This window comes from Anneissia japonica, unplaced genomic scaffold (genome assembly GCF_011630105.1).
Source record: "Anneissia japonica isolate Jap-2015-1 unplaced genomic scaffold, ASM1163010v1 scaffold997_len2565447_cov190, whole genome shotgun sequence".
Taxonomy (NCBI): Eukaryota; Metazoa; Echinodermata; class Crinoidea; order Comatulida; family Comatulidae; genus Anneissia; species Anneissia japonica.
Window position 1 is genome coordinate 1,730,251 of NW_022696369.1, and position 10,803 is coordinate 1,741,053.

The window sequence follows — 10,803 nt, forward strand, 5'->3', positions numbered from 1 at the left end:
AATAATAATAATAATAATAATAATAATAATAATAAATAACAACAGCAATAATAATAATAATAAAAGGATAATCTGAGATTACAAACCCTCGCCTTTTTGCGCCATATTTAGGCCTATGTACTGAAAAAATAATGGACCGCGATCGATCCACTCCATCCGCCAAACGAGACCTAGCATCATAGGCCTCGAGTGGCAAGCCCATTAATCGGCGAGTTTGCACGCCGTCCGACCACTTTCCGTCAGACACATGGTCGATCTGCTCCAGTAGTCAGGCCGCGGTCGATCCGCTCCAGTTATCACGCCCTAGCCAAACGACTCCGTCGAACGATCCGCTCGAGTAGTAGGATCCGTCAGTTGCGGCCGAATAATATATGAATAACGATCTAAGATCTGCATTTTACTTCCGATCAACACCAAATTCGAAAAGGACCGAGATACATATAATATTGTCAATGTGTGAAAATTTGTAAATCGGTCCATCTAGTAGTTTTTGAGTTATGCGCCCGGAAGGACACAGACACCACAGACACACAGACCGCCCCACAAACATCCCCCACCCCACACAGACAATACCCTTCACCTAGGAGAGGCGAGAATAATAATAATAATAATAATAATAATAATAATAATAAAAATAATAATATAATAATAATAATAATAATAATTGTTGTTGTTTTTGCTGCTGTTGTTACTGTTACTACTACTACTACTACCACTACTACTACTACTACTACTACTGCTACTGCTACTGCTACTGCTACTGCTGCTGCTGCTACTGCTACTGCTACTACTGCTACTACTACTTACTACTACTACTTACTACTACTACTTTAATTTATTTTTCTTATCAGGACTACAATAGATGTTACCGTTACGTGTAATACGGATTACTACAATAGCGACTGCGCCACGTACTGCTTAGCCCAAGATTCAGATATCGATGGTCACTATACATGCAATCCATCAACAGGCGAAAAGATCTGTAACTCGGGTTATTCAGGAACAAGTTGCAAGAATAATATCGACGAATGTGCTAGCTCCCCTTGTCAGAACAATAGCACGTGTACAGATGGTATCGATGGTTATACATGCACATGCGCACCAGGTTATGAGGGCACATTGTGTTCAACGGACATTGATGAATGCGCTAGCTCTCCGTGTGCAAATGGTAGCACATGCGTAGATGAAGTAAATTACTACGAATGTCAGTGTGGAGTGGGATATTTTGGGGACCGGTGTGAAAATGAGATCGATGAATGTCTCTCTTTACCTTGCATGAACAACGCCACTTGCAGAGATTTTCTCAATGGATATTCATGTGAATGCGTTCCCGGATTCAGTGGCGAGCATTGTAAAATTGAAGTTGACGAATGTGAAAGCAGTCCATGCCTGAATGGAGCAGTGTGTTTTGACCTGCTCAATGGATTTGAATGCACTTGCGCAGACGGATACCATGGAGAGTTTTGTGAAGTAGATACCGATGAATGCGAAAGTATTCCATGTCAGAATAACGCCACATGTCACGATGACGTCAATGGGGTTCTCTGTGAATGTGCTTTTGGGTTCTTTGGAGAATTTTGTGATTTACAAATAAGTAATTGTTCTGGCTCACCTTGTAATAATAACGGTACTTGCGAGACCTTCGGCTCCTCGATAGTCTGTCACTGTTCACCGGGCTATTTTGGCGAACTATGCGACTGGGAAGAGGACGAATGCGCGAGTACACCTTGCCAAAACGGCGCAACATGCCACGACGTCATAAATGGGTATGTCTGCTCTTGCGCACTGGGATATTCAGGCACAAGCTGCCAATATGAAGTGAATGAATGTGAAAGTAATCCTTGTGTAAACAGCGCAGTGTGCATTGACCTGGTCGCAGAGTTTTTCTGTAACTGTACAGAAGGTTTTGAAGGTATTTCCTGCGAAATTGATATTGACGAATGCATTTTTTCAGAATGTTTTGGAAATTCAACATGTGTTGATGAGATAGGTGGATATTATTGTGAATGTCCAGACGGCTACAATGGTTATTTATGTGAAATTGAAATAAATGAGTGCTTAAGTGACCCCTGCCAAAATGGTGCCAATTGTACAGACAATATCAATGCTTTCATGTGTATATGTGCAGCTGGTTATACTGGTGTCACGTGCGAAGAAGACGTGAATGAATGTGATTCTTATCCGTGTTTCAACAATGCCACTTGCATGGATAAGCCTAACTCATATTCCTGTTTGTGTGACATCGGTTGGGAAGGTATCGTCTGCGACCTCAACCCAGATGATTGTTTGTACTCAAACTGCTCCACTAACTCGACATGTATCGATGGTATCGGTGGGTATTTCTGCGAATGTCCAGGAGGATACGAAGGAGAACACTGCGATAGGGATGTACAAGAGTGCAAAGAAGATCCATGCCAAAATGGCGCTACTTGTATTGAAGAATTTGGTGGATTTATGTGCGTCTGTGCCCAGGGCTTTGAGGGTGTGCTATGTGATGCTGACATCGATGAATGTGCGGAGATGCCGTGTGAAAATAATGGAACATGTATAGATATGGTCAGTATTACAGCTTATTAAATACGTCTTTGACATCATGTATCCTTACATGTTCTCATTGTATCAGTGTTATATTTATAATGCTGTTATTGCAAATCAGTTCTTATGGGTCAGTTCCAGTTCACCAAGGCTTCTGAAAATGATTAGCGGGTTGTCCGGAGGCTCAACGCCCAGTCATGCATTTTGCCCTGTATACATATCGTATTCATTATATAAAAAAATAAATAAAAAAAGATCTCTCTCATGGTTTGACTGTGCATATGTCAACATTCTGATGGTCAATGACAGCCAAGTGAAGAGGAACAGGTAACAAGTAAGTACCGTAAATAATCAAATAACGAAAAGTAATCACAATCATCATGTTGGGACAACCGTTCATTTGCTTTATATTTTGTATAATGTATATAATGTTTTTAACCCGCAATTATATGACTTTGTGCAGGTTGATAGTTATGAATGCTATTGCGCAGATGACTGGTACGATATGAACTGCACAACATACATGCCCGATTTGTGTTTAAATAACAACTGCACTAATAACTCCACTTGTCAAGAAACAAGTGTCGGCTTTATTTGTGTTTGTTTACCTGGATTTACAGGTAAGATATATTATTCTTTACATGTTACTTTAGTTTTTTTAATTTAAATAATTGATTGCTGAACACTTCATTAATCAATTACAATTTTTGTACAATTTGTATCTTTTTCATTTTTTTTTTCGTTGTATCCAGATAAATTGTTTTAAATATACTACCTTTGTAACGTTTTCAAATTGCATCATAATATTAACTTGCATAGAAAATAGCAGTCGTAGACAGTTTGGATTTAAACATATTTAATCAAAATTTCAGGTAAATATTGTGAGGAAGATGTAAATGAGTGTTCTTCAATGCCATGTAGAAATAACGGTACTTGCTTTGAGAGCGTCGATTCGTACTCTTGCACATGCAGCGTCGGTTTTATAGGACATAACTGTGAAATAAATGAAGACGACTGTCTTGATGGATTTTGTCTAAATGGTGGAACCTGTCTTGACCAAGTTTCTGGCTTTACATGCGAGTGTCCTTCGGGATTCGTTGGGGAATTTTGCGAAATTGATATTGACGAATGTGATAGCAATCCATGCGGAAACAATGCGACGTGCATCGACAAAATAAATGGCTATAATTGTACATGCGTAGATGGGTTCCAAGGATATAATTGTTGGGAGGAAATTGACGAATGTTTGTCGTCACCTTGCGCGAGAGGAACGTGCGTTGATGGTGTTGCTAACTACAGATGTATTTGTGAAGAAGGTTACTATGGCGATAAATGCGAATTCTTTGATTGGTGTCAGGGATCTCCGTGTCTGAACGGAAATTGTAGCAGCACATTAGACGGATTTATTTGTCAATGCCTATCTGGTTGGGTTGGAGCGAATTGCAACATCACTATCAATGAATGCGTGTCGTCACCTTGTATCCATGGTAATTGTATCGATAAGGTAGACGAGTACGTGTGCACGTGTAATGGTGGGTTTGAGGGCCTAAACTGTGACCTCGATATCAATGAATGCGCGTCGTCACCTTGTGTCAATGGTAGCTGTACCGATGACGTAGACGGTTACTTGTGCACGTGCGATAATGGTTTCGATGGCGCCAACTGTGAACTGGATATCAATGAATGCTTGTCGGCACCTTGTATTCGTGGTAACTGCACCAATGTTATAGATGGTTACGTGTGTACTTGTTACGCTGGTTTTGATGGGCTCAACTGTGAAATAGATATCAATGAATGCTTATCATCCCCTTGTATAAATGGTAACTGTACAGATGACGTAAACGGTTACGTATGTAGTTGCGATGATGGTTTTGATGGGTCTAACTGTGACCTTAATACCAATGAATGCGTGTCGTCACCTTGTATAAATGGTAACTGTACAGATGTCGTAGATGGTTACGTGTGTACTTGCAATGCTGGTTTTGATGGGATCAACTGCGACCTGGATATCGATGAATGTGCGTCGTCACCTTGTATCCATGGCAACTGTACCGACATCATCAATGAGTATTTTTGCGTTTGCAGTATAGGCTACACTGGACCTAACTGCGATGAGGATATCGACGATTGTGAAGGCATTGACTGTAAAAATGGCGAGTGTCTTGACCTATCAAATGACTTCATATGCCAATGTCAGTCCGGCTTTGAAGGAACATTCTGCGACAGCAATATTGATGAGTGTGTATCATCTCCATGTTTAAATGGTGGAACATGTACTGATGACATCGATAGCTTCAGCTGCACATGTCCAGAATCATTTTCAGGAAGCACCTGTGAACAGGACGTTGACGAGTGCGCAGGTATAAATCCTTGTCCTGATAATGCAATCTGCAACAATACATTCGGCGGCTTCTGCTGTTTCTGTAAGCCTGGGTTCAATGGTGAAAACTGCGAGGAATATGCGGATCCATGTTTACTTAACCCGTGTCAAAATGACGGGACGTGTATCTCTGAGGATCGAAATTTCAGGTAGACAGGCCTAGTTATTTGCTCTTATCGTTGCTATTGTCGCCGTTTGTAGAGAGCATAGACACCAAGGTGCTACACATTACCATTCTCATTATCACCATATGTACAATTATTTGATTATCCTCATCATCAACCGCATTATCCTATCCTCATGTCATGCTCACCATCAAAATCAATATCATCAACATTATCATCATCATCATCATCATCGTAGTCGTAATCGTCGTCATCATCATGATCACCATGACCATGATGATGATTATCAAGACAATTGACATCATCATCATCATTACTGGCGTGATCGGCACAAGGAATTGCTCAAACTGTGTTTCCTTTATTACCCAGATGTGAGTGTAGCAGTGGATTTACAGGTACATTTTGTGACGTCGTCATAAATCCCTGCAACTCTTCCCCATGTTTAAATGGAGGAAGTTGTAAGGAAGCTGATGATGGAAATTACAATTGCCAGTGTACCAAGGAATTTACAGGTGAAAGGTGCGAAATAGGTAAGCAAGTATGAGACGCCAACCGTACTTTCATTATTTAACAAAATTATATACATAATTCATTATTTACTATATAATTCAACATTTCTTCATTATACACATATAATTAGTTTTGCCTCCAACAATTATATATAAGTAATTGGTTAAGCGATTTTCATTATTTATAGATAATTTAAAGTAGCAAAACATTACTTGTAAATAAATGAATTGCCAAAAGTCATTATATATTAATAATTGTTTTAACATCGTATTATTTATGAATAACTGCAATGCATATTTCTTATTTATAATTGTTCGAAGAATACTGATTATATGTACATTTTGTTGCAAACTTGGCATAATTTAGTATAATTTTGACCTAAGAAGAAATATATATCAGCTTTCATACCACTTGTATATTCATATCATATGGACAGGTAAAAATAATTCAACCAACCCTCAACAGCCTTAGTTGCACTTAATAAAAATAATTGTTTCGTCCGAAAATCCTATCTACGAGTGCATCTGTGGGGTTTTTTTACCACACATAAAAATTCTGCAGATAAATTGTATTGAATAATGTTTGGAGGCTCCTCGATGCTAAGGCTGTGCCTTGTAGGAGCCTCCGCGTGAATGATTGAATAAAAAAAAATTCTTACTCAGTTAAATCCCTGTCGACGCGCTCTGCCCGCCCGCTTATTTTTCACCAACAATATTAATAAACCCCGATGAACCATGAGAACCTTACACAAATAGTGAAACAGCTTCAAGAGTAACAGCCTATGCACATTACTTGAAATTAGAGAAACTCATATGAAACTGTTGTTGCAGATAAATTAAATGGGAGGTAAGAACACTGTGTTTTAAAGTTTGAAGAAGTTTCAAACTTTAAACAAAGTCATTATCAGACCACTCAGATGCATGGAAGTGCATTTCTGAGCATCTACAAAACATAACCTTCCAGGGAGGTCTCCCTGACTCCCTCCGAATTACTCTACCATAACATCAAGTCTGCTTCTTTTTACAGAACCTTTTTGGTCTCATGGCCCCCACTTACAATGCCGAGCCAGCTATTAGGACAGTTGGGGCAGTCCCACACAAATTTTCTAATGGGTCCTCAAAGAATTGGTCCACATTTTAAAAAATGGGTCCAAATTATGCAATTGTATGCATAAATTAGTCCACTTTTTGAAATATAGGTCCAGATTTCTATTTTGCCTACAACCAATAAAAATTTAAGAAAATAAATATTTTTGCTTAATGTGCACAGGGATGGTACAAGATGATATAGGCCCAGGCCATGAATAGAGTGAATAGCGCCAAAATCGGATGATTTCCCTGGTTCCATGTGTTTTGAACGAGCAAAAAAAATAAAAAGAAAAAGCGTTATGATGTACGGGTTTACACCACTTAGAGCTATCAAAAAGCTCCGAAGATTGGTATTCTTAGCTCTGCTATATTTGACGTAACAATTATTGCAGGGCCCTGATGCATGATTTGACACTCATGATAGAAAATCATTGTTGAATTGTCCAGGTAAACACAACTAAAGCTAGGTTATTTAGGTTATCTTGCAATGCATTTATCGTCGACATTTATCAACATTTGTACTCTTAAAAGGTATTAAACAGTTACTGAACCAAAGAACAGTGCGCATAAAAGACATTTCGATTGTCCTGCAAATAATTAAAGTCATACAGAACTCTCTGTGCCGCCAAGTCTTGTCTGTGTATAGTTCTGATCACTGTCTTTCGTCAATAGCCATCTTTTCAAGGCATACAGTATTTCACGTACCTTATACACAGTTCCTTCTCTGTATTTTGTTCTGTTCATTGTGATTCGTTAACAGCATTTTTGACTTTACAGGGGTAATAAAAGCTGATTTACCAAAAAAGAGTACTCGTAAAAATACGTTTCGCTAGTCCTGCATTAGTACTATGTACATATGCGGAAAAATGATGTATTTTTCAAAAAATATGTCAAAACATGTAGCGTACGGTAGGTTTTTGTATTGTGATCAATTGCATATTGATAAAGCGACTCACCAAAGTTAACTAACGACTGTTGAACTGATGACAGAAATTTCTCGCGACGACCCATTTTGGGTTTAGATCGCTGGTGCAGGCAGAGTACAATTAAAAGTATATATTAAGATTGCAAAAACCCTTTCAAATAGATCTATCTTAGCGGAAAAAGTTTCACCCAGATAACGATTGCGGAGATTATCTTTGGCCCGTGAGATCAACTCTAAAAATAATTTGGCCTTCATGCAAATTAATCCGATTGAAGCATCTAATTCTTCACAGTTATGCAAATTCATAGATAGAAAGCACTTGTCTTTGATGCATGGCAAATAACAGAGGTCTCAATATTATACGCCCTATTTTATAAACATTTTAACAAGACGAGATTCTTATATAATCTTCTTATAAATCACGATATGAGATAAACTCTAAATGGTATTATTCTAATTTGAATATTTACGCTGCTGAGCTTATTCTACATTGCAACTAACTAGGCCCTATCCTTAATATGTCTTCATTGCACCCGTACTTATTATATTGCCGCGATTTATATCTTACCTAAGTGATTCATACGCACTTGACGATACTGATTTATTTGGCCGCAAAGCTAGGGTTGAAGCAAGGGTGTCTTTCTAGAAAGTTCAAATACAACAAATGATAGCTTCTCCGTATTTTAGACATTTCAAGTTCATCTTATGCCTTTTACCTGACGGGGAGTGTGTCAGATGAAGATAAACTTGCAGATGATATCAGTGAAGTATACAGTTACTCGTCCGGGTCAAATGATGATGTCACAGTATTAATATTATCAATAGAAGAATACGTTTCTGTCGAGACAGGGTGAGTCAAAGGTTTGTTCTACCCACCATATCCATCGTGGTTGATCTGTCCGTCTGCCGATGTTGGTCATTAACTTGTAGCCCGATGCTCACCTGGAGGAGTGGAATTTTTTGGGATGTGAATAAAATCCTGGCAAGTATTTGTCAGGATTAAACCCCCCCAAAAAATTACAGCTTAATCGTTGCCTATCCAAAAGACAGGTGATTAACATTGAGTTTAATAGTTGTTGGCGATTTAGGCCTTATAATGAAAATAATAGTCTACAGTATGATATATTTCTATTCCTTTAAAATTACTACTTGTCGCTTAGCTATCACAAATATACATTAAATACAACATTGTCGGACTCTTCGTTGATTCTTGATCAACCAAATACAATATTTTTTTTTAATGTTTTTTTTTTTCTCGTTTGATATATTATAGAGAACCTGTGAGTAGAGTTGAATTCGTATTGATAGTGAACAATACTGCGCAAAGCACAGAAGAAATACAATCCATGATAGCTGAAACGCCATCTGACGTCATCGAGGAGAGTTTAAAAACAGAACTCTTCACAGGAGACGCGGTGCCAAAAGAAGATTATACGGAAAAGGTAATAATAGAAAACTAGTTGATAATTTGTGTTGTAGGAGACGGCCGCAGGGGTAGATCCATAGAATATTCTGGGTAAGGGCTATGCGGAATGCAAAGCATCAAGTGTGGGGGCAGGTGGGGGTTGGAGTTTGAGATCTCTTAAGATATGCTTGAACATAGACACTGGTATATGGAATTTAAATCGCACCCACCCGGTACCCCACCTTTCTTTTCTTCTCTCTTTTATTTCTCTTATTTTTTAGCTCCAATAAGGAGCTCTAGAAACATTCGGCTGACTGATTAATAGATCTTTTTTTGTCGGCCGTTAGGGCCAATATACTCTAATGCCTCTATTATACTGCCCTCAAAGGAGCTTTCGAAATTAGGAGAACTTGTTTCTGGTTAATGGAAGGGGTGGGGGATAGACCATTTCTAACTTCATCGGTCCCTGCGCCAAATGACTAACATTCATTGTCTGTTGTCTAGAAGAAAGGTTCTGGTAATAGCAAGTCGTTCACTCGCTTGGTTTTTTGTAATTTAGATTACCCAAATAATCCCGTATTTAATATGTTTTTAAACTTTTTGTTTATTCAATTTTGTATTTTATTTTTAATGAGCACCCTTCAATATTATTGGCTAAATTGTATCCTGTATTTATTTGAATCACAAATGCAGGTCTCTGAGTTACCCGACTTAATTGATATATGTACGTTGAGCTTGCAAATTAATTGGGTTTTTCTTGTTTATTATTACTGTAAATTTGTTGTAGAAAAATGTCAAGTCACCCTTATTTGGTATGTTACTCAATAACTTTACTTAAAAGCTGTATATTGTTCCAAACAATAAATGGCACTATTTGCAAAAGATCGAAATCCTAAGCGGGTTATTAAGGATTAGTTGTTCTTTTCAATGTCTCAATGTCGTCCACAGGGCGTAACTGTTACGCAATATGCTTGTTTTCGTGTCTACAGGGATGGTTTGAAGAAAACTGGATTTGGTTTATGTTTTTAATTTTCGGAGTGTCTGCTGTAACCGTGGGCTTGGCGTTATGGGCTTACAGGCCAAAAAGGTGAATGTCAGCTTCTTATTAATTAAATATATAGCCATAGAATCAAAGTTGAGTTAAAGCATTTAAAATAAATCAAGAATCCAGAATAATTTATTGTCATCGATCAAACATGTAAACAATAAAAATTTTTTTGCCTGTTGCTCAAAATCTAAAATACGACAAAGAATACAAACATATTCATTATGATTGCTTCTTTGTTGTTTGAGTAATTTAATTGCAGTCAGTTGAAAATCCTCACCTGTGAAATAGAGACATTAACCATTATTTTTCATATACTCACTACATGGGCACTTCAGAGCGCTTGTCTGTAAATATCGACCAATTTCTTAAAGTAGTGACCAAACAAAAAAAAAATCGATTTTCTTCCAAATTTTGATTTAACTTTTGATAAACATGAAAAAAATCGAGATATTTTCCACAAATTTCATCTTGTTGCCATGGTAACATTTATGTGTTGTTTTCCCCCAAGATAGAACCAATTTTAACAATTTAGCAAATTATTTTGACCCAAAATTAGACCTGCCGTTCGGAAGAAGTAAAGTGGAATTTGTAAAATTGTTTTATGCCATATGTTTGAATAGAGGGTGTTCAGTTGTGAATGACAAATTTAGGCAGACAAATGACAGTATTGATTTTAGGAGATACCATTATTCTTATGGGTGTTTCCAAAACCTTAAAAACATACATTTTGGAGCACAATATTATGCGAAGTGCTACAACTTATATGGTAACCATAATAATTATGGAG

The 10,803-nt window shown here is 37.7% G+C and overlaps 1 protein-coding gene across 1 annotated transcript in view; it reads left to right on the forward strand.

Annotated features, from left to right (window-relative positions):
- The window catches only part of LOC117102006 (fibropellin-1-like), a 23,087-nt gene extending 12,600 nt beyond the window's left edge, over nucleotides 1–10,487 (forward strand). Inside the window, exons 5-11 of the mRNA XM_033242211.1 lie at nucleotides 852–2,556; nucleotides 2,999–3,155; nucleotides 3,408–5,064; nucleotides 5,410–5,570; nucleotides 8,251–8,413; nucleotides 8,837–9,005; nucleotides 9,958–10,487. Coding sequence (XP_033098102.1) covers nucleotides 852–2,556; nucleotides 2,999–3,155; nucleotides 3,408–5,064; nucleotides 5,410–5,570; nucleotides 8,251–8,413; nucleotides 8,837–9,005; nucleotides 9,958–10,059 — 4,114 coding nt within the window. The 3' untranslated portion in view covers nucleotides 10,060–10,487. The remainder of the gene's footprint in view (nucleotides 1–851; nucleotides 2,557–2,998; nucleotides 3,156–3,407; nucleotides 5,065–5,409; nucleotides 5,571–8,250; nucleotides 8,414–8,836; nucleotides 9,006–9,957) is intronic.
- Nucleotides 10,488–10,803: the final 316 nt, after the last annotated feature.